This window comes from Argentina silus (assembly GCF_951799395.1).
Source record: "Argentina silus genome assembly, chromosome: 17".
Classification (NCBI taxonomy): domain Eukaryota; kingdom Metazoa; phylum Chordata; class Actinopteri; order Argentiniformes; family Argentinidae; genus Argentina; species Argentina silus.
In genome coordinates this window covers 16,827,535-16,851,203 of record NC_139671.1, presented here as the reverse complement: position 1 = coordinate 16,851,203, position 23,669 = coordinate 16,827,535, and the positions used below count along the sequence as shown (strand labels likewise).

The 23,669-nt window shown below is 44.5% G+C and overlaps 2 protein-coding genes across 3 annotated transcripts; one reads left to right on the top strand and one right to left on the bottom strand.

Moving 5' to 3' along the window:
* Nucleotides 1–14: 14 nt before the first annotated feature.
* On the bottom strand, nucleotides 15–15,260 carry LOC310818264 (structural maintenance of chromosomes protein 6). 2 transcript variants are annotated; one of them, XM_083689123.1, is made up of 27 exons: nucleotides 15,184–15,260; nucleotides 14,619–14,768; nucleotides 14,101–14,218; nucleotides 13,786–13,891; nucleotides 12,561–12,697; nucleotides 12,261–12,322; nucleotides 11,853–11,933; nucleotides 10,238–10,339; nucleotides 9,857–9,976; nucleotides 9,525–9,623; nucleotides 9,129–9,275; nucleotides 8,209–8,297; nucleotides 7,842–8,006; nucleotides 7,330–7,508; nucleotides 6,384–6,585; nucleotides 6,078–6,192; nucleotides 5,531–5,691; nucleotides 5,147–5,282; nucleotides 4,490–4,570; nucleotides 4,193–4,363; nucleotides 3,481–3,618; nucleotides 2,950–3,095; nucleotides 2,553–2,678; nucleotides 2,100–2,205; nucleotides 1,457–1,609; nucleotides 1,066–1,163; nucleotides 15–646 (listed from the first exon to the last, which is right to left on the bottom strand). In XM_083689123.1, the coding sequence occupies exons 2-27, from the start codon at nucleotides 14,745–14,747 to the stop codon at nucleotides 535–537; spliced, it is 3,279 nt and encodes a 1,092-aa protein (XP_083545249.1). In that variant the 5' UTR covers nucleotides 14,748–14,768; nucleotides 15,184–15,260; the 3' UTR covers nucleotides 15–534. The 2 variants fall into 2 exon arrangements, with proteins under 2 accessions (XP_083545249.1, XP_083545248.1); XM_083689122.1 differs by lacking the exon at nucleotides 15,184–15,260 and having other exon boundaries at nucleotides 14,619–14,804.
* A 502-nt stretch (nucleotides 15,261–15,762) lies between these two features.
* On the top strand, nucleotides 15,763–22,856 carry gen1 (GEN1 Holliday junction 5' flap endonuclease; the record flags this gene model as incomplete). The annotated part of the gene is made up of 13 exons (XM_083689374.1): nucleotides 15,763–15,923; nucleotides 16,461–16,662; nucleotides 16,953–17,129; nucleotides 17,400–17,510; nucleotides 17,615–17,688; nucleotides 17,855–17,940; nucleotides 18,378–18,528; nucleotides 18,667–18,703; nucleotides 18,796–18,876; nucleotides 19,099–19,229; nucleotides 19,382–19,443; nucleotides 20,189–20,338; nucleotides 21,361–22,856. 13 exons carry the CDS (start codon nucleotides 15,763–15,765, stop codon nucleotides 22,854–22,856), a joined length of 2,919 nt encoding a protein of 972 aa, XP_083545500.1.
* Between the last annotated feature and the right edge of the window lie 813 nt (nucleotides 22,857–23,669).

Genomic DNA, 23,669 nt, shown 5'->3' with positions numbered 1-23,669 from the left:
TTTCAAAACATAAAGTTGTGCAACAATTTATTTTTTAGACAATAACATCCAAATATTATTACAAATATAACAGTTTGCATTTCTCCTGTGTCTGTAAAAATTAAAGGTAAATAAAATACTTCTCAGATGACTTTTGCAATAACAATTGAATGTGCTGCATCATTATACAATTTTCTATATAAAAATAAGTATTTACAAAGAGAGCATTTACAAAAGCAACACAAATTATTGCAAATATGCTTTATAAATGTTAAATTAACTGAATAAGTTAAGCAGCAATGACATCAATAAAAGCATGGTGTGTAAACACATTTTGTCTACACATTTGAACAAAAGCACACTGTGCTTTTCATGCAGTTAAAGGCATTTACAGACATCTGCTATACACAAATAACTGTACATAAACCCTATGGTAATAATACATTCAGAAATGACACAGAATAGCAAACTGCACAAATACAACTTTATATATATCAACAAAATACTCCAGAACGGCAGGTTAATGTTCACTTCTCTTAGGTCTGGGATTCTCCTTCACTCATCCTCTTCCTCTTCCTGGTTCCTCTGGCCAAATGGCAGTGTGGTCTGACCACGGTCAGGGTCGTTCAGGCGGAGGATTCGGATCAGTTTGTTGACTGGAAGTGAACTAGGGGGAAGACAAACCAGCCATTTAACCACATTTTGCTAAATTAGCCTAGCTACATTTGGCTCTAATGCTGAATTAGCCTAGCTAAATAATGCCCTCATGCTAAATTAGCCTAGCTAAATAATGCCCTCATGCTAAATTAGCCTAGCTAAATAATGCCCCCATGCTAAATTAGCCTAGCTACATAATGCCCCCATGCTAAATTAGCCTAGCTACATAATGCCCCCATGCTAAATTAGCCTAGCTACATAATGCCCCCGTGCTAAATTAGCCTAGTTACATAAAGCTCTCATGGATCTTCTTCAGGATGTTAAAAGATTTAATTTTACATTTTCTTTGAGGCAATTCAAAGCCAAAACTGTCGAGAGATGCGATGACTGAAGAATAAAAAAAAAAAACGTAACGGGAAGTGACAGTACCTCATGCTTTGCGGGGTGAGGAATATGAACTGGCGGAAGGACTGGCTGTTGGCGATCTTCAGCATCATGTCCATGGATATCCTCCGGTTGACCATGTCCTAAAAAATGCCAGAAGTACCAGGACCCGGTTACAAACTCGAATGTAGTCACAATTAAGTTTTTAGTCGACAAAATATATTGTAACGACCCTGTGTAAGGCCCGTTAGCAGCTCCGCCAAGTGAGTTAACTCTCTTGGTGTTGTGGCTAGCGCGGCCGGTTTGTAAGCGGAAGGTTGCGAGTTCGATACCCGCTTAAGGCAAGCTGCTCTGCCCCGCCGTTCGCTACAATATGCTCAGAAGGTAAATGGGTCAAGACTTAAAAGTCAGTTAAATCATGAATGTGAAATGTCACCATGTAGACATCAAACTCGTCGAGGCAGCGGAAGGGGGCTTCAGCGATGGCCCAGAGAGAGAGGACGAAACAGACGGTGGAGAAGGAGCGTTCTCCTCCAGACAGGGACCGCATGTCACTCAGGGCAGCCTTGTCACCTTGACCTGGCTGGACCTGAGAGAGAGAGAGAGAGAGAGAGGGGGGTGTGGGAAGGGAAGAGAAGAGAAGGAGAATCAGAAATCAGAGACCCTATAAGAACAAAGATATTAATTCCCAAATTACATGAACTATTGTCCTTGCATTAAGATGGACTCAATTCAACTTATTGATTTGTTGATGACATTTTTTGCATTTTAGCTAATTTTAAGAGCGTCATAGCAAAGGGTGTGAATACTTATGTACATGAGGTATTTCTGTATTTCAATTTTAATACAAAATTTAAAAAAAAACGTGTTTTCACTTCTCATTCTGGAGTATTGTGTGTGGATTGATGGCAAATTCTTTTAATTTAATCCATTTTAAACTGAGTCTATAACAAAATGTGGAAAAAGAGAAGGGGTCTGAATACTTCCTAAAGGCTATATACATACACACATATATATATATATATATATCATAAACTTTAAGCTTGCAAATACATGAAAGAGATGTGACTTGTTCTTACCGAGATGGTCATGGTTTCATTCTTGTGGTCGAACACCATGCTCCCTGTGTAGCCTCTCTGTGACAGCATGTTGTCAAAGTAGTACTTACAGCGACATGACAGGTACCTGGAGAGAGTGCGAGCGACAAGTGAATTCAACATCAAATTCACATCTGATATAGGATCTCACGATTGCTTGCATCACCGCACAGTGACCTCTACGGGACTGTTAGACGCCTTTTCACACTTTTGTGACGACCTGAACCGCTTGGCTCTGCTCAGTTTAAAACTTAGCTTGGCTCACAGTGTGAAAAGGGCATAACAGAATTGATACTTGTCTGGTAGGGTAGAAACATGGTGTGACGTCCCCTATCCTATCCCGTTATCTAATAGGACAGGAATAGAGAGGTGTGGTCCTATCCCGTTATCTAATAGGACAGGAATAGAGAGGTGTGGTCCGTGGGTACCACCTACCTCCTCAGTGTGGTATAGTTTGATTGCCTCTCAGTTATGATGGTGCCCAGCAGCTGGATGAAGCACTTGAGGCTCTTCACCTGCAGGGCCACGTTCTTGTAGTTCTGCTGGGCCTCGTGGAACTGCCTGAAGAAGGAGGAGCAACGCTATTAGTGTGTGTGTCCCCCAATAGTATTTCCTCTATCACTCCAATGCTTTTCTCCTTGCTTCCTTCCCAAAAACGCATTGGGAGGAGAATATCTAAGGGGAGGAACTTGGAGAAGGAAGCAAGGATGTGAGGAAAGACTGTTGGGACACTCATTACTTTTGACTAGGGGTCAGAAAAAAATACATCGGTTTTTTTAATAAACATAGTTACAGTGAGGTAGGGAGGGGTCAAGGGTCAACGGTGGTTTACCTGACGACGGCCTCGCGGTCTCCCTGCTGGTCCTGCTGGGTGCTGATCTTCACCTTCAGGCGGCTGATCTCGCTGTCCAGACTCCTGGCCGTGCGCCGCACCTCCAACCGCTCAGGACAGATCTCAGAGGCTTTCTCTATGGAGGTCTGGAGCACATAAACGCACAGACACACATATATATAAACGATGTTTGGAGGAGGCAGAGAGGGACAGAGAGATAGAGACAGACATACAAATGGGGTGTACACACACACACACACACACACACACACACACACACACAAACAGGAGAATAGTGAGAATGACAAGCACACATGCAGTTAGAAACCAGGCGTAACACACACAGAAGCAGACAGAAAGTGTTTGACACACACACAGAGAGAGAGAAAGAGAGAGAGAGAGAGAGAGAAGGTCAACAGCACAAACGTGGAGGGCAGCTCAGGAGGAGGCCTTGTCACAACCGGTAAGTGAAGTTGGCAGATAAAGCCCCCCCCCCCCCCCCCCCCCCCCATCACCCACTCTTCCTCGTACCGTGAGCTCCTGTTCCTTGGCCTCCAGGCTGGCCTTGAGGGCCTGGATGCTGTTGATGTGGGCCTTGCGTCTCTCCTCGTAGTGTCTCTTATGGTGCTTGCTCTTCTCCACCTCCTGATCACTCCTCCCCAGCTCCTCCTGAGAACGCAGGAGGGTCGGACACGCGATTCAGATTAGGATTGAGAAATCCTTGACTGTCCCAATTGCTGGGCAATTTGGTTGCAGCATAAGATGAAGAAAGACGTGAAAAATATCACTGAAATCCAATATTTTCTGAAGAGATATCGTAGCGAAACAATGTTTCCAGGGTTCAATGATTTTCATCTTCTCGACTACATTTGTATATATATATATATATATTTTTAAAACCACCCGTTTTGGAACTCAGTAATCCTTTTAAAAGCTTTGCGTCCTTCCTTTTTACAATTCCAGCAGAAAAATAAATACCATCAACATTATGGCTGTTTAGCATCTGTGTGGTGCACATGTCGGGACCAGTTTTTGGCAAATTTTAGAACCAGAGGCTGAAATCATACAAATATCCTCTATCACTTTAACTAGTTGGAGAATTTACACAATTAAAGGCAATCAAAGTTATAAACCAGCTTACACTGACTGCAGCCTCAAATGTCCAGAGTTAGCAGATACCTGGTCTACTGCCATTCTAGAGAACTCATTTTCCCAGGATGCTCAGAGGCGTTGGTAAACTGACCTTGATAGGTTCGGCCTCCTCGGTCACAGCAGTGATGGAGTCTTTGTGCTGCTTGTACCTCCGCTCCGCCTCCTCGTTGGAGGCCTTCAGCTGGGCCATCTGGACAGCAGCGGCATCATTCTCAGCACGTGACGCAGAGATCTTCACAATGATCTCCTGCAGCTCTTCCTCCTAGAGTGTGTGAGTGTGTGTGTGTGCGCGCATGTGAGATACAGGAGAGATGTGTAAAAACTCCATTAGTTACATCCAATCTGACACACGTCATAAGAGCAGGCACTGGTGTTCATTATAACCCACCAGAGGGTTGAGGTCCTCCGACTGTGGCTCCTCCACATTCTGAAGGTCACTCATCTCCATCTCCAGCCTCCTGAACTTATCCTAGAGGAGATGGAAAAGGGAGAGGGGGGTCATGAGATGATGTGAAATCTGTTAGTACAGTACCTCCATATCTGGAGCAGCAGAAGTGCTAATCAAGTGGCTATCCTTCTATCCTTCAATTAATTCAGGGACTCATTAACTGTAGGAAAAGGAAGACAGACGTTAAATAGTTGTGTAATTCTTCCGCAGCAACAGGTTTGGGGTCTTGCGATGAGATGAGATAAGGAGAACTGAGGTCGACGTCTTCTGGAGAGGACATGCTTTATTTGATGTTACAAAGAATTGATGTCACAGCTATCGTTGTTCTTTCTCCTGGCTTTCGTCTGGCTGATACTGGGGGGTGGGTGAGAGACGGGACGCAGGGAGCGGTCAGGGAAAAAGAAAAGAGGAAGGGACAATTCCAACACAGATGTGAGGTCCAGTTGGAAGAGCATGGCGCCAACAACGCTTAGGTTGGGGGTTTGATTCCCGCTGGGACCATATATACTGAAAAATGTATGCACTCGCTGCAATGCAAGTCCCTTTGGATCAAAGCGTCAGCTAAACGGCATATATTATTATATGAGGTGGGTGTACCTTGGCTTTTTTCCTGTCATCATACGCCCTCTTTAGGAGTCCCTGGTTCTGCCTGACATCCTCCTCCACCTTCTTCATCTGCTGCTTGAAGCGATCTATGTGGGCTACCTGGTTCTCTATCTCCCCCCTCAGGAGCCTGGCATGGGGGAGGGAGAGAGTATGTGGGGGGGAGGGAGAGAGTATGTGGGGGGGAGTCGAGAGGACAGAGAGAGAGAGAGAAAACGTAAAGCACAAATTGAAAATGGGGGGGGTCAGAGAGAACAACACCGAGGGATCTTTTCAAAACGAATAGACATGATATGCGTTACATGCACTCATGAGTGCAAACACGCAAACACACACACACACACACACACACACACACACACACACACACACACACACCTGATCTCCTCCTCGACGTCTCTGCTGAGGTAGGTGGCCCTCCTCTGATCAGAGGAGTAGAAGCGGTTGTTGAAGATCTGATCTCCATCCTTCGAGAAGGCCTGACTGCAGTTCCTAGGAGGTTGTCTGCTCTGCATTACCCTGCGAGCCTCTGTGCTATTCTACACACACACACAAATCACAGAATATTACCTTTTTCTTATCTTCCTAAAAGCCAACGTCACCAACAGTTTGGTTTTAAGATGACATGATTTTGATTTTGGAATGCAATTCTCACTTTGCTAAAGTAGGGGGAGACATTGTACACCTGTGCTTCGGTGCGAGCTAACTTTAGCCTGCGGTTCCTGTAGCAAAATAAAGAGACCCTAGTCATAGCTGCAGTCACTACTGGCCTATGGATGACTGAGAACAGATCTCCAAAATAACTTAGCTGGTCTGCACTTAAAATTATAATAAATGTCATGGAAATTCTAAAATGAGGGTGAACTAACCCTTTAACTGCCTAACTTCAACTGGTTGCCAAGCCTATGCTGCCATACACTCTTACCTTGATTAGCAGAACGGTCTCTATGCTTCTCTGGTCGATTAGGCAGTTGGCCACTACTGGGTCCTCTATCTCCAGGGCCTTCAGTACTGAGGGGTAGTCTGTGTGGCAGACTTCCCTGGATGGATGGATGGATAGAGAGAACACACGAACACACACACACAAACACAGACACAGTTACATGAGTAATTCATATATCTATATTTTCTTTCTTTCTTTCTTTCTTTCTGTTAAGCCCATTGTATTGCATTGGTGTATGAAATGCGCTTTACAAATGAAGTTTGTTTTGACACAAACAACTAAAACAACCTCTTGCTGGTGTCGTGTTGGCTGGTGAAGAACTGGCTGGTGATGATGACAGGCCTCCTGCCTGCGGGGTAGTGTCTGCACATGAGGCCCTGGAGCACCTTCTCATCCTCGTGGTTGTCACAGGTGAAGGCCACCATCAGGGCCTTCAGACACGTCTCCACTGCTAGGGCCAGCTCTGGGTCCTTCAGACGGAACAGGTAACCTGGAGGGAGGGAGGGAGGGAGGGAGGGAGAGGGAGAGAGAATGTAACTTGGTCTTCATCCAAGATGCCATCTGGACCATGTGAATGAGACAGAGAGAAAGAATATTCGTAGGTCAAGTGTAAGACACGGAGGAATGGTAGGGTTCTCCCCAGGATTCACTAACAAGGTTTACTAACAAGGTTTACTAACAAGGCGCTGGATTGCTTTATCAAAACCCGACTTGCGTTTATTCATGTCAAAATGTGCAGAAAATACTGCTATTAAACACTGAATTCAATAAGGAGCATCATAACACTTTCACTTGTCATTCAAAAATCTAAAATAGTTATTCTATCATCACTAAATATATTGTTTAATTTGCCTTGAAATGTTTACATAGTGGTGCCGCCAAGTTCACAGCGTGGTGCTGCGCCACTCTTACATTCTTTGGTGAGAACGCAGAATGCTAGAATCGAGAAATGTATTTGGAAACCTAGAGAAAACAATTGGGGATGTAAGATTGGGAAAGAAAAAGCCAGAGACACAGACACAGACAGAACACAGACAGAAACACAGACAGAGACAGAAACACAGACAGAGACAGAAACAGAGACACAGACAGAGACAGAGACACAGACAGAGACACAGACAGAGACACAGACAGAGACAGAAACACAGACAGAGACAGAAACACAGACACAGACAGAGACACAGACAGACAGAGACAGAAACACAGACACAGAGACACAGACAGAGACACTTACCCAGCGGTCCCAGTGGCTTCTTCCTGAACTGGCCCCTCTTGTGGGCATCGTCTATGGCAGCGAGTAAGGCGGGCATGTTCTCCCCGAAGCGCCGCAGGCGGTCAGAACGACTGCCCTCCATGAGGCGCAGGTTCCTGTGTTTGGCCTCGACAGACTTCCTCAGGTTCTGCTCCTCCGCCCTGAGTTGGGACAGACAAACATTTGGCTCTCTCAGCTCAAACTTTGCATTTCTAGTGCCATGCTATACGGTACCAATTAAACCACACAGCACCATAAATACAACTTATCTGTCCATCTCTGATACGTTTGTATGTTGTTTACACATACACAAGTTAAGTAAACAGTATGAAAATGCACTGCACGTCATGCAAACACTAGTTGCAGTATTCAATCCCATTGGATTGGACTATGTCTCTTTGTCATATTAGAGGCCCCAGCGGGTATATCGCGGATCCTGTTCCATCAATAAGTCAGCATACTCAGTAGCCTGGGGACGAAGCTAGTACACTCACAACATGCGGGTTTGCTCCTCCTTGGCGCGGGCCACAGCCAGCTGGAACTGCTCGATCTGCTGTCCCAGGGTGGAGTCCTGGAAGTTGAGAGCGTCCAGCTCCGCCTGCAGCTTCTCCATCCGCTCCGTACGCACCTGGGTCTCCGCGCCCGACGTCTGGCTGATACTGGGGGGCGGGTGAGAGACGGGACGCAGGGAGCGGTCAGGGAAAAAGAAAAGAGGAAGAAAGGGGAGGGGGGAGAGGGAAAGAAAGACAGGGAGAGAGAGAAAAGAGAAATTGGAAGGATAAATTCCAAGTGGCCACAGAGTCATTCCCCTCCCCTCCCATGCCATGACAATAAATGAAAGAATCTTTGTGGAAGTGTTACCTCAATTTGAGCTCCTCAATTCTCCTGGAGAGCTGATCCTTGTCCTTCTGCAGGTCTCTTAGGTTGGTCTTGGATCTGTGCACACTGGTCTGGGAAAGAGTCACAACAACTAAGATGATCAAGTGAACAAGAGAGGGCCAACTCCTGTGTGTAGATATCAACCCCAAGGGTTGAGAACTTTTTGTTTAAACAATTGTAGTTCTTAGGGTTGTAGATCAAGGCATTTGTAGTCCTCGTCATTGATCTTGTATTGAGCTCTGACCCGGCAAGGCCCAGTCAAGTTACAGCAATGAGGATTATGGGGATATCATGGTATACGCTATGGATGGATCCTAATGGCCAGTTACAGCTCTTGGGTTATGGTTATGCATATTACAGTGCTCCCATCTCAGCTGTCATAGCCCTTGTGGTTGCTCTGTGCTCTGTCTTGTTAAGGCAGTTGTTGTTGTGGTTGCTCTGTGTTGTGTGTTGTTGTTGTGGTTGCTCTGTGTTGTTGTTGTGGTTGCTCTGTGTTTTGTGTTGTTGTTGTGGTTGCTCTGTGTTGTTGTTGTGGTTGCTCTGTGTTGTGTGTTGTGATTGTTGTTGCTCTGTACAGTGTGTTGTTGTTGTTGTTGTTGCTCTGTGTTGTTGTTGTTGTGGTTGCTCTGTGTTGTTGTTGTTGTGGTTGCTCTGTGTTGTTGTTGTGGTTGCTCTGTGTTGTTTCTCTGTGTTGTTGTTGTTGTAGTTGCTCTGTGTTGTTGTTGTGGTAGCTCTGTGTTGTTGTTGTGGTTGCTCTGTGTTGTGTGTTGTGGTTGCTCTGTGTTGTTGTTGTGGTTGCTCTGTGTTGTGTGTTGTGGTTGCTCTGTGTTGTGGTTGCTCTGTGTTGTTGTTGTGGTTGCTCTGTGTTGTTGTTGTTGTTGTTGTTGTTGTTTAAAGCTCACCCCAGCAACATTGTAGAGCTTACTGCTATTCAGGGCCTCGGTCCTCAGCACAGTCAGCTGAGGCTGCAGCTCCTGCACCCGCACAGTGATGAACTCCAGCTGGTCGTGGATCTCCTTGTACTTCCTCTCCGCCTCCACCACCTTGGCCTGGACAAGATGTGAGGTCAACAAGAGCATCAGCGATAACAATCAGTGGGGGAAAAATGGCAATGGGAAAACATAAACCAACAGGGCAACAGATCACTTTTGGTCAAAATAATGGAAAATACTAACAATAAACTGTAGTTGGAACCGAAAGGTTAATCAAAATGCAAGATCAGGTTGAAATCTAGGACCACAGGTTTGGAATTGTAACTCGTCTCACGGTTTGGCCTGTAAATAAGAAGGTGACCTTACCTTCCATTCGTCCACTTTTTGGTCGTATTTGGCGGTGGAATTCTCCTCTGACTGCAGCCTGTCCTTCAGGGGCATCACCTCCTTCTCCATCTCGGTCACCTGGCACAGAGGGACACAAGCGGTGTCAGTAGGAAATCACTTAAAGAGGAACTGGGCGCTCTCATATTTTGGATGGTATACTATTGTGTTTCTCTCTCTTTGGAAAATCGTCTCGGTACCAGAAAATAAAATGTATTGTTAGTATCATAGTGATGTAGTTGCTTATAGACGCTCTAGAACCATGTGAAACGGGGGACTAGGGTTTAGTTGTTCCTTTCTATTGAAGGTCTCACCAGAGCCCAGGCCATTTGGTTCTTCAGCTCGTTCAGTTTAGTGTGCAAGTCTTCCAGCGACGCCAGGCTTTTGTACCTATCCTGTTTTTCCAGATACGTCTTCTTGAGCTCCTCCAAGCACTGAAGCACAGGGGCACACGGTCAGCACAGCATGTATCACAGCATGTAACTGTATCAACAGTTAACAACACAGTTTTTGTTGAGAAACACTGATTTGGTCAGGACCAATTGGTGGCTTAGATTCAAAGCTGAGTTTGATTAATAGATGTTGTACAAGGGAAAAAAAGGATTGGGGACTGTGCGAGATGGGGAAAGACACACACACACACACACACGCACCCACGCACAATGTCGATGAATGCAAATCAAGACAATCCCTACCTCCTCGTGTTTTGCCACTGTGTTCTTGGTGACATTCTTAGCCATCATGATGTGGGTGTAATCCTCCTTCATCTGCTCCAGCTGTGTGACTTTCATAAAGAACTAGGGACAAAAACACAATCAGATCACCAAGGGCGGAATCCTAACTAGGATCTAGGATTAAGTCGGATCATCACGCATATTTCCTGTTCACATCAATGCAAGATTTACACAAATCTACACGAGTCATGCCTGCGGATCGCCAGTTAATTGTTTATTTTAGATGATCAGTGCCTAAGAGATTGTAGGAATGGTTAACTTAAATTACTGTGACCTGTACTGTATTTGCACTGAACTGTTTGTGGCAGCCGGATGGGACGAAGGAGGGGTAGGGTTATAGCGGGAAGATATGTGGCAGCGCGCTGGCTCCAACCCATGCCCATATTAGGGCTTCCTGCTCAACGAGTTGTACCGGGGGGAGAATCACAGCGCACCTGAGAGGAATCACCAGGCTGACGGACCGTGCTACAAAGAGAGGCGCGGCCCTCAGCCCAGGGAGAGTACCGTGAGGGAAATCAACCGCAGAGTGTGAGTAGTAAGAGAAGTGAAACTACAGCGCTGTGTGTCACGTTGTGATCTTTGTTTGATTAGGAGAACCCGCTGGTGTACCAAACCTTGACCGTCTGACTACCCCGCTGAAAGACCCGACCTTGACCGTAAAAGAGAATCTGCCCCGTGCACCGACCCCAGCTCTCGACCCACGAGGATTCTCCAAGATTACGGATTAACTGCCAACTACCATTCACTCTCTTCCCCTCTCCTTTTCCCCTGGAAGTACAATAAAACTCTTGACTGATGTTTCATTCCTTTGGTTGTGAATCTTGTTTATTATTTGGCTTGGTTTCTTGGCAACTCCACACTCCCCGGGGTTTGTCACATGTTGTACTGCTGTCATTTTCCATTGTATGTGGAAGCGCGCTGAATGCAAGGGTCGTGCGCAGAAGACATGTCCTTGCGAAGCGCAAACAATGAAAACAAACAAAGTCCTCACTGTCAACTGTCAGCTCTCAACTAAGTGTCCTTATTTGAAGATTGTTCAAGAGGCGCGTTACCCCCCTCACCCTAATGTCACTGTAATACTGATATAACTGCTGATATTAAGACTCTTGTAACTTCTGCATACTGGGGATCATCTGACCTGTTTTGCATATCCTGTTGTAACAAAGTGTATGTGAAAATCTAATTATATAAGGGGTCATGGCACTGATGTTCATGGGGACACTTGGGGCGTGCTTACCTAGCGTGACTTAACTGTGCTCCCTGCTGCAGCATTCAAATAAAGCTTACAGAAATTCGAAGTCATTTGTCAGTACTCTCCTTATTGATAAGAAATAGATTTCCACAACAGATCCACCCTAACTATGGAACAGCAGATTTCATATCTAGAGGTCTAGGCTGATTGTCCTGTTCTCATTGGAATCCACAACACTTCAATCTCTTGAAAGCTAGTGGTAGAAAACCTAGGACGAATCCTCTACCCGTAACAAATCATTTGCATTTCATGTTGATATAACATTTGCATTGGATATCTTAGCATTTCAGCGGTATTACTATTACTGAGGGTTTTGGGTCATACCTTGTACTTATCCCCTTCACCTTTGGAATGCAGAAAATGCTTGCTCATCTCTTGAGTTAAGATAGTTATAGGATTGTCCACCTTTTGGGAAAAGAAAAATAGCAAAAACAAAATGTGTAGAGAAAATAAATACTCATCTATTCCAGTGTCAGTGATATAGCGTATCAAATCATTTCAACACGTCATAATAAGAATGCAGCAGGTGATTACATTACATTTACAGCATTTAGGAGACGCTTTTATCCAAAGCGACTGACAACAAATACATTTGTTTAAGTAAGTGAGTCATCTATCCATCAGTCATCATAAGATAAAGTAATCAATGCTCGTACCAGGGGCGTTGGCAGTCACAATGCTAGAAGAAGGAAACTTTTTTTAAAAAAAATTTATGAGCAGGTCATATTGTACCTGGATGTTGAAGGTATCCAGAATGGCCATGAGCTCCTCCTTCTTCGTTGAGACCAGCTGCCCTGCAAGTCAGAACCCAGTGTAAAAGTTACACGTACAGTATCTCATTTTCAGTAAGTCAATGTGTGGAATGCAGTACTATCCCAAATTAACCCTGTGCTACTCACAAGCTTGGTGCATTGATTTAAAGGAAAGATTCACACTGAAGTTACAAGCATATATCCAGTGACTTCGAATGCCTGCTTGAATGAAGGATGCATAGACTGAAGAGGTTTATCCCAACATTTTTGGGACATTTACCACTTTTACTCCTGATTTTGTAAGTCCTCAGACCCTCGCGGGTTATCTTGAGGTCCACAATGACGGCCGAGCCGTACAACTCTGGTTTGTGGGCATCCTTCCCCCTGTTCCGCAATGTGATGGAAACATCGGCAGAGCTGGGAAGAGAGAAGGTGGAAAAAAACAGGGTGATATTTTTACAGAATTAGGATAGTGCCCTTGAAACAGGGGGACTATGTAAAAAAGGTGATGTCATTTCCAAATGGTGCAACCAATATATTACACAAATAAAAGCTGAGAATATACATTAATATTATACATTAACCTCATAGTAATTGTTTTTATTTTTCAAATGCAAACTTTCGGAGTATAGAGTCAAAAGAACCAACAAATGCTTCAATACAGAGCACTGTATGTCAATAGAAACATTTAAAGATTGAATCACAGATGACATCAAGCTTTTTTGGTGGTTACATATTGACGGCGTCCTCAAAAGCGTATAATGGGAATGGAGAGATAAATGCCAGACCTATTAGGATTAATAGAGCCTCTGATGCTGACGTGCATTATAATCATGGCAGCCCAAAGAGGCATCCTTTAAGTGTGAAGGTGTGAACTTTACTTTTGGCAACATACTTGCAACTCAGGTGACATACTGTTTGACTGAACTGAAAACACCCAAGGCAGCTTGTCATTCAACTTGCCACAGTTCCCAGAGTTATGGGTGAATGTTTAAACAAATAGTTCACCTACATGACATCATGACACATTAGGTTCTTTATCTTGAAAGAAGTGTATGGACAAGTACAGGCTTATTAGTATGTTTTAAATGATATGCTCAAACGCAGCAAGTCTGGATGTATTTTGACCAAACTTGATGAAATCCATGTGCATTACAAATTATGCAATATCAAGCTCTTCTATCAGAGCACAAGTCGCTCCATGAGAAATCAAATGCTTTTCAAGCACAAAGAAACACCCTTAGAGGGGGACAAGAAGCAGCAATGTCGCAACACATCTTTTGCCACTTCAAAGCACCGCTGTGACCCCACCAGAGCCGACCAGGCAAAAGCTCATCGCCTCAATGATAACCCAAGATATATTGCCTCGCAGCTTTGTGGAGAAAGAAGGCTTCAAAGAGTAGCCAGTCCCTCTCAGTGCTTCTGAGAGATAGTTAGTAGAACCAGTCTTTTCAGGCACATTTAGTCCCCACGATTAAACACTAAAATACTGGTGAGAAAGTTACCTTTCTCCTTCTTTCACAAATCCTTTCAGGGAGGATCCTCTGTTTGTGGTCTGTGCTTTTCCACCCAGGGCAACTATAAGGGCAGTGAGAATGGCACTCTTTCCACCTGTCAGTTTAAAAAACAATATATTAAAACAAATGGAAGTGTGCAACACAGAGGCAACACAGCAAAAGCCATCAACCAAATCAGCATGGGATTACAACAAAGTAATACAGACACAGAAACAAGCAGGTGGAGAGAAACAAGGAAAAGCGTTTTGCTGTCATGTTCAGGATGGACAACAACGTCGTCATGGGAGCAAAAGAGAAACTCACTCCCGTTGTTGCCGACAACAAAATTGACATTGGATCCGAATGCGAAAGGTCCCAGCAGAGAGTGGCACATGAAGTTCTTCAGGGTGATGCTCTCGACAATACCCACATCTCCAGATGACTACAACAAAACAGACAAAAGAATAGTCCAAACTGTTTATTACTCAACATGTAGGCTAACATACTGTAGAGTTAACTCACTTGCTGTTGTGGCTAGCGCGGCCGGTTTGTAAGCGGAAGGTTGTTAACTCACTTGGCGTTGTGGCTAGCGCGGCCGGTTTGTAAGCGGAAGGTTGCGAGTTCGATACCCGCTTAAGGCATGCTGCTCTGCCCCGCCGTTCGTTACAATACGTTTTCCAGTTGATTATGTTTCCTTGTATCTACCCATTGTCAAAGTATCTGACATAATGCCAGCACCTCTTAAAATGAGTCAATAGTGCCTGTCAGTAATGTAGATGTACAATCTGAGAACCGAGAGTGCTTCTCATTGCGGACAACATATCGTCAACGTTGCTAATTACCTGCAGGGATGTAGATGGCACCGGCGGTTGGCTTAAATCCCCCGTGCCACTGTCATCCTCATCTTCCAGCTTTGCGGTCTTGACCCGTTTCTGGGGGGTTTCATTGGGAGTGCTCTTCCTCTTTGACATCTTGGACACCCTACCCCTGGCCTGTAACAACATATATTATGTTAGCTTCATAATAAGGACAATCTCATGGGTGCTGTGCTGTGCTGTGCTGCCAGTAATACGAAAACGAAAGAGATGGTGCTGACGCAATAGTAGCGAAACAAGTTTTTGGAGTTAGCAAGCATTTAATCAGATAGAAAACTAGCTGTAAGTGAGCCAAAACCTTATCGCGAGCAAGCGGGTAGACCTTGCTCAGAGAAGAAAGCACTGATTAGCTAGCTGGCTGGCTCAGTTGAATTATAAAACCAGCTAAGTTAGTCATAGCTAGCTGCACTGGCTAGTTAGCGCAGTTCAAAAAACTGCGCAGAACAGCTATCAGATAATGAATAGACTCGTTGGGCTTTGCCTATATCGTCAGACAAGCTTGTCCACAACCCAAAAAAGTGACTTTTCTCACCAATGTTGATAGAAGTTCTGCGTATATTTCACCGAAACATATCGGAAGTTGAGTTGCACACTGACTGCCCGGCTGCTTGTTGCTTAGAGACGCACCAGTGGATTTCCGCGCGCAACGTCAAAAATGACGGCCATGTGATCTCGCGTTCATGAGTGTTGGTTGTACTGTGTGTATAATAATGAGATATGAAGAAGTTTTTCACATTCAACAACTCTCGAATGTTAATATCTCGTGTTTTCAGAATATGTAACGATTTAATAAGAACAAATATATTAGTTATAAGTGGAAAATATAGGAAAAAAATACTCAGAATGACCGGAAGTACGTAGTGGGGATTCAGAACCATGCAGGAAGTGCCGCTAAATTCAAAATTGTCAACAACAAAGGTACTGCTTTCCGCTCACCAACAATACCCTCTGTAATCGTGCTGTAGCTTATCAACACGGGTAAAATACGAATCGTAGTAGTAGTTATATTTACCTTGCTTTGTTAAATTTGTTGAAAGTTGTATCGGTAATCTCTTCTGGTAGTGTGGTACCTGTCCAGTCAGTGGTCCTCCTTCCTGACTGAGTTGGAGGGATGGGTGTGCACGATCTGTGGTCCATCCTTGGTCCGGTTCGTGAATCGGTGCCGCTATACAGCCTCACAGGAAAGACCTTGGCCGTGGACCTGAGCATATGGGTGTGCGAGGCCCAGCAGGTTCAAGGAATGATGGGGAAAGTCACCAAACCTCACCTCCGGTAACTTGTGCAGATTGCATTCTGAGCTGAGAATCTATACATTAACCTCATAGTAATTGTTTTGATTTCAAATGCTAACTTTCGGAGTGTAGAGTCAAAAGAACCAACAGATGCTTCAATACAGAGCACTGTATGTCAATAGAAACATTTAAAGATTGAATCACAGATGACATCAAGCTTTTTTGGTGGTTACGTAATGGGAATGGAGAGATAAATGCCAGACCTATTAGGATTAATAGAGCCTCTGATGCTCTGGTGCATTATAATCATGGCAGCCCAAAGAGGCATCCTTTAAGTGTGAAGGTGTGAACTTTACTTGACATACTGTATGACTTAACTGAAAACGCCCAAGGCAGCTTGTCATTCAACTTGCCACAGTTGCCAGAGTTATGGGTGAATGTTGCATTCTGATTGCATTCTGACTCCACATACTACATACCCTTGTATTCGATGCCAGAAAACAGTCTGCAATCAACATAACACATAGCAGATTTTGCGTAATGTCATTGATGCAATGGTTACTTCTCTCTTTTTCAGAAATCTGTTTTTCAGAGTGTCCTCTCTCCTACTGATGGGGGTAAAACTTGTTTTCGTCATGGAAGGAGAGGCCCCCAAACTGAAAGCTCAGACCATGAACAAGAGGACACAGATGAGATTCGGGGGTTCTAAGAAGGCTGCCCCGAAAACAGTAACCACAAAAAGCACAAACAGGGGGCGCTTCAATGCTGTACTTAGAGAGGTTGGTTGGCTGTAATATGTGTATCATTCAGATCCCAGAACTGTGAAGAGTTGACTGTCTCCCTCTCTCTCTCTCTCTCTCTCTCTCACACACACACGCACACACATCCTCCACTTTATTTTAATCAGTTCTGAGGTGTGTGTGTGTGTGTGTGTGTGTGTGTGTGTGTGTGTGTGTGTGTGTGTGTGTGTGTGTGTGTGTGCGCACACGCGCATATGTGTGAATATGTGTTTTCTCTGAGAGAGTCTATTTTGTGTCTGTGTGTCACTCTCTTTCTCTCTCCCCCGCAGTGTGCAGAGATGCTGGACAGTCTGGGCGTTCCCTGGGTAACAGCTGCTGGGGAGGCAGAGGCTATGTGTGCCTTCCTGGATTCCCAAGGCCTTGTAGATGGCTGCATCACCAACGACGGAGATGCCTTCCTCTACGGAGCTCAGACTGTCTACAGGAATTTCAACATGAACACCAAGGTAATACTTTAGTGTATGCATTTGCTGTAGTAAAGTTGAAGAGACTGCCACAAGAGAAATTACGTGAAGCTTTTTAAATTCTACCATTAAGAACACCTGACAGATTCAGTTTATTTGAGAGTCTACTGCTCTCTAGTGTCACAAATGTGAAATGCACCCCCATCTCTGAATACTGTGAATGTGTCTGCAGTGGCACCTACAGCATAGGCATACAGGGGAAACTCAGACTTTGTTATCATGTAATTGTTATGTTATTGTGTGTGATCTCAGGACCCTCAGGTAGACTGTTACAGGACGCCACGAGTACAAACCGAGTTGCATTTAGCCAGGGAGACATTGGTTGGTCTGGCCATCCTGCTTGGCTGTGATTACATTCCCAAGGTATGAAATTGTGGGAATGCTAACTTTTAGCTTGTGCTCTCTGGGGAAACAAATGTGAAATATATTAATATATACATGAATAAAGGACTTTTTTCCCCCTATAGGGTATACCAGGGGTTGGTAGAGAACAAACTCTAAAGCTTATCCACACATTAAAAGGACAAACCCTTCTACAAAGGTCGGAAACAAACAAAATGTCTGAAATTCTCAAATTTTTCACTTTCTTGCACTCTCACTAAACAGTGGAGAGAGTAATAACCCTTGACACAGAAGTTCTATTAAAGGATAATGGTCCCTAATCTAGCCTGTGCTAATCTCCCATACCCTCTCCTTGACCATGATAGGTTCAGCCAGTGGAAGGCGGAGGGAGTCGGTGTGTCGGAGGGGGTCATAAAGAAGGTTACTCACTGCCTCGTGTGTCGCCATCCTGGTGAGTTTCGCCCTCCCTTGAACTCATCCCCTGGTCGTGATAAGAGGTGTAAACCAGGAGGGGGGAGGGGGGGGGGGGGTTAGGCGTTTCCTGAGACAAGATGATGACTCGCATGTAGCTGATTAAAACCATTTCACATGCCGTCCTGATCAAGCCACCCACCCTGTGAGACGCTTTATTTAACCAATATGTCTTCAGTGTTGTTGCTTCAAAGTAAACAGAGTGTAGTTAGTTTTTTGCTTTTTTTCCAAAAAGGTTTTTTTAAAGTGTTGTATGAGAATGTATTATTATGTTGACTGTCATCAGTCCAGTCACCCTAAATGTACCCCTCTGTCTCTGTCTCTGTCTCTGTCTTTTTCCTGGACCATCATTCCCCTTTCCTGGTCCTGTCTCCATCTCCTTTTCCCTGTCTCTGTGTCTCTTTCGCTACCTGTCAGGTTCAGCAAAGACCCACGAGCGCAGTGGCTGTGTGCTGTGTGACAGTAAGAGCTTCTGTGAGCCACAGGACTACGACTACCAGTGTCCCTGTGACTGGCACTGCTATGAGCAGACACACAAGGCCACCTCAGCTGAAGCCAGCATCAGGAAGTGAGTCCCTTTTTGCACCAAATGCATTTATGCCTACAAGAATATACAGTATAGAATAAACTATATGTTCAAGTAATTTCAATGAAAAGGTGAAACATGTCTTGTTTCTTTATTTATGTGTTCTTGATTTCTTTTCAGGAAAACGCTGTCAAGTGATAAATTCCCTTTTACAGAGGTACTGTAAATGCTTAAATCATAGGTCAACGCATTAACAGGTATATGGTTGTACTGTTTGTAATTTCCTTCTTCGCCCATTTTGTGTTTCAGATTATCAATGAGTTCCTGGTTGACAAAGACAAGCCTGTTCAGAATTTCAAAAGAAGGAAACCAAACATGCTGTTGATGCAGGTAAAGATTTACTGTATCCAGAATTGACCTTTTAAACTATATTCAAAAATAGTTGTTTAATTGTATCCGTTCAGACTAATAAATCATTTATTACCTAATTTTGTGTTTTCAAAAATTACCAAGATTATATTTTGCTCTTAAGTAGTTTGTTTATAGGGTGGTATAATTATATACAGATATAGATATATACTATTGTTATATTCCCTCTTTTGTGTTTTCCAGAACTTTATGTATGCTAAAATGGAGTGGCCTAAACACTACACGAGTGAGAAGGTGCTGATTCTGATGACATACACTGAGCTGATGAACAGAAAACATGGAAGAGAGACGTCATCACAGATAAAACCACTACGGTAGGGCCGCATTTAGTAACACAGCAACCCAGTACAGAATATAGAAAGTAATAACATATTTCTGTCCATGAAAAGTACATATTTAGCGTGAAGAAATGTCTATTCTTTGACATTAAAAATGTAACATGTATTTAATATTCTCTCCAAAACAGGATATGGAAGCCGCGAGTGAGAAACAGTATTGCCTGCTTTGAAGTAATCTGGAGTAAACCAGGTCAGCCTGTTCAAATCAAATATACTCTATAGTCTTTTCTATTACATTATATCATATTTAATATATTATGTTATGCCATCCCATCTCTAACAATGGCAGACATAAAATAATGTGGGTCCATTTGTTTTGTTATTGACTTATTGTCTTACGCTGAGCAGTCCCTTGTATCATTCTCCCCAAGCCAACTGACGTCAACATTTGTAAAGCTTTCAATTACCGGGTACAAGTTTTATTTAGTCCTGTTGTGACATCAGAGTTGCCTCAGTAAAAGTTGGGGTGACAGTGTTGACCCATGCAGAGTCCCCATAAACCTGGCCCGCTCGTCACCGTGTTGTCTGTTAGTGACTTGCTGTGAGGTGGGGTTCGGGGGGGTGGGGGGTGGGGGGTGGGGGGGGGCCGAGGTGACAGAAGAGGCAACAACTGCACCAGGTGCTAAACTGACTTCCTCCCCAGGCTGGGAAAACTGTCATGTGAAAGTCTCTTCCACTAACGACACCGTCTGATATCTCATTCCCGAGTGGGCCTCAATCAACTAGTTGAATATCATCCCAAAGTATGTTTATTATATATAATGTTATTACCCTGGGTGGGGTGGTAAATTATTTATGCATTAATATGGGAATTAAGCAGACTAAATATGCTACATTATGTGTTGATGAAATGTTTGCAATCCTGTTCATTTTAAACATGCAAAATAATTTTTTTGTTTTTGTGATTTTAATTGTTTGTGCTGTGTCCCCTGCAGAGTACTACATGTTTCCTGAGGACCACCCGGTGGAGAACCAGGATGAGGTGAGGACGGTGGAGGAAGAGGCTCTGTTCCGCCTGGCGTACCCAGAGGTGGTGGACATGTTCCTGAAGGAGAAGGCAGAGGCCGAGGAGAACAAGACCAAGAGTAAGGCTGAAAAAACTCATTGGTCTAATTTCCCATACCCAGGTTAAGAGTAGTCCTACACCTAGACTAAACACTATTGGCTAGTTTCCTGGACACAGATTAAGTCTAGTTCTGGACTAAGTAACATTTTCATTAGAAAATCTCCATTGATGATCCATTTCAGTCTGGGATTAGTCTTAATCTGTGCCCATTGAAAGAGCTTTCTAGTCCAGGAGTAGGTTTAATCTGTGGCCTGATATCTTATTTAGCCTATATACTATAGAAACACTTTTCAGAAGTGTATTCCCGCTGGGACCATATGTACTGAAAAATTTATGCACTAAATCGCTTACACGCTATGCATGTAAATCGCTTTGGATAAAAGTGTCAGTTAAATGGCATATATTATAATATTAAGTTCTTCCATGAGAGAAACAGGACCCACCTAATTTGACAGGCACAACGACTGGTCACTTAGGCCCGCCTGGGTGTCTGGATCAAAGGAACCTGGAGCTTTGCAGTGTTTTGGATAGTCTCTCTTATTGGGCCTCTGACACCTGAAAATGCAAGGTTTGGCAGCTCTGCTTGTGCACACCAAAGGCTTTGAAGCAGAGGTGTCTGTCACGCAGGAGCTGCTGTCACTTTAGACAGGTTGAGGTCCCCCACCCCCCCGTACATCAATGCTGTAGATCAGTGCTTCCTAAAATGTAGCACTGGGAACAGCCTCAGGGGTAAGCTGCACTACTTCAGGGGGTACTTGAACATGAAAAGATAGATCTGTGTGTGTGTGTGTGTGTGTGTGTGTGTGTGTGTGTGTGTGTGTGTGTGTGTGTGTGTGTGTGTGTGTGTGTGTGTGTGTGTGTGTGTGTGTGTGTGTGTGTGTGTGTGTGTGTGTGTGTGTATAACCATTGATGCAGACTACAAGAAGAGCTCTCTAACGTTCAGGCTATGGTGCAGAGAGAAATACATTTTGGGTGATTACTGATGAGTTATCGCTCTTCTGTCGTCAAACATTCTGTTTTTTTTTGTTGCTTCCCTTTCAGAGAAGAAACCGAAAAGTAAGAAAGACAAACTGTCAGATGATCCCTTTGATGGAGTCTCAGATCTCCTGGCCCAGATGTCTTTGCACAGTTCTACTGCTGACAGCAACACCCAACAACCCTCAGCGAGGGAACCAGCACCTACCATCACCATCACCAACACTGTCATCCCGGCACCTACAATCACAAACACTGTCATCCCAGAGGTGACCCCGAAGCCCCCAGGAATCTCAAAGCAGAGTCTTGTATCTGATGAAGACCCCCCTTGTTTGGGAGCTCATCTTGGGGCCCAGATACAGGCAGTGGTGTCTTCCCCGCCTCCTGATTCTTCCTCTTGGAAAATTCCGGAAACAGCGTCCGCCTCGCCGTCCGCTTCCATGGTGATCGACCAGCTTCACCTCAGTGACATTGACTGGGAGGCGTTGTCGTTCACGTCCTCCCCGCCCCCGCAGGTCGCTAGCACTCGCTTCACAGACCACGAATCGGTTGAAACCTTAGATGGCTTGGATGTTAAGGAGAAGGAGAAGGAGACGGACACAATGCAGGGCTCCTTAACCGATCTCAGGCCAGCTGAGGCCAGACCCTCAGTGCCAGAGTCATGTTACTCGGAGTGTTCGCTGAGGGACCGGGTCCTCATGAGGAACGCCCTAAAGTCTATGAACCCAACGCAGGCGCACTGTGATGACGTCACAGCACACGTACCGGTAAACACCCAGGCAGCACATTCAAACAATCAAGGCCCCAAGCCAGCCGTTCTCCAACTGATCCCTCTTGAAGGCAGCAGTGACTCCAAATCATCAGAACAGCCACAAATGTATGGTAAGAAAGCTCCGCTCATTGATATGGGCCAGAGGGTGACCAGTGAGCTGAACACGTGTCACAGCTCAAAAGCCGTCTCAATCTCCTCAACACAAACCCGAAACGCGAAAGAACATGTTGTCGGTGGGCCAAAGCCTCCTCAGAAGTATAAGTTTGTAAAGACCGCCATTTCCTCTTCTTCAGCCCCACCACAGAGGAGTCACTCTGAACCTGGCCCCGGAGGCCCTGTTGGGGATGACAGGAACAGGAAGTTGCATCAGACCGTGAAGAAGAGCGTGTGCGCCAGTGTATGCTCGTCGAGCGAGGACAGCGATGCGGAAAACCGGCGACAGGGAGTTCAGAAGAAGACTAAAATCAAGCCCAAATGCAGGCCCAGATGCCACTATCTCACAGAATACCCACTGAAACCCACCTCCAAACCCACCACAACCAAGGCCACCTCAGACACAACCCAACCCCTTAGACCTAGGGCTATAAGCGCAGGTGAACAGATACAAGGCAGCTCTGTGTCGAGCAAGGGAAAATACCAGGTTGTCCCAACAATTACAGTTGATGACAATGTGTTAATTCCAAGCCCCGTTTCCCCAGTAACTGTTTCCGATAGTGACGACTCAGTGGTTTGCAGCGAAAGCCCGCTGCCATTGGCCGAGAGACTCAGGCTGAAGTTCCTAAATAATTGATCTGCATGAGTTGTTAATCCAGGAAAAAAGAACATGAAAAATTTAATATACTTCTATGTCTGTGTTTTGTTTTTTCTACTAATGATTTATTAAAGCTTTATTCACTTGGTTGTGTGTATTGTATATTAAGTGTTCTTCTTTGTTTTTTTTACCTTTGTCCTCTGTTTCTTTTGTCACCTGATTCTACAATCTTCTGCTCAGTCAAGACTAGGTTTTGTAGTGTAGCTCTTTCATATAAAGTGACACGTTTCATCAAGGCCTACATAGGCACAGAAAGATGGTCTTGAATGGGATACTGATGATTAATGTAATATACCTGATGTGTTTTAATAAAGCCCTATATTTTTCAATGTTTCTTCTCTCGTTCATATTTAGAAAGTATTTATTTGACTATTTCGCAATTTTTACTATTTTTATTTGACTATTATTTTAATATATCATCAGCACAGCTCTGGGCCTGACTTGGAATGCAAAACATGCAAAAAGTCTTCAGCTTGAAATGCCAATATTGATCAATTAAAGGAACATTACTAGCTTGTATCCCCCTCATTTGCCAAAAGAACTTTTGCCAGAGAATAAAAGTAACAACACCGTCCTAATAACGGCATAAATGGCCAAACGTGTTGCTTCCTATGGCAGAGAGAGGGGCGCGGTTCTCGCCGTCACTGACCCACCAGCGAGCAGAGCACGGCTTTACGACTTGGCCCGTGTTGGTTCCCCTTGATCATTAGTGATGCGTTGCACACCTACCCAGACATGAAAGGCCTGTCATGTTAGTGCGTCTAGCGGGGGCCCGGTGACAGCTGCATCCTA

What these genes read in the sequence shown, in the direction of transcription:
- LOC310818264 (XM_083689122.1), bottom strand. Translation starts at nt 14,780, where the DNA reads ATGTTGTTACAGGCCAGGGGTAGGGTGTCCAAGATGTCAAAGAGGAAG. An exon ending in TGGATACCTTCAACATCCAG is followed by an intron (nt 11,934 to 12,260) that starts GTACAATATGAC and finishes TTTTCCCAAAAG; the next exon opens with GTGGACAATCCTATAACTAT. An exon ending in AGACCGTTCTGCTAATCAAG is followed by an intron (nt 5,692 to 6,077) that starts GTAAGAGTGTAT and finishes GTGTGTGTGTAG; the next exon opens with AATAGCACAGAGGCTCGCAG.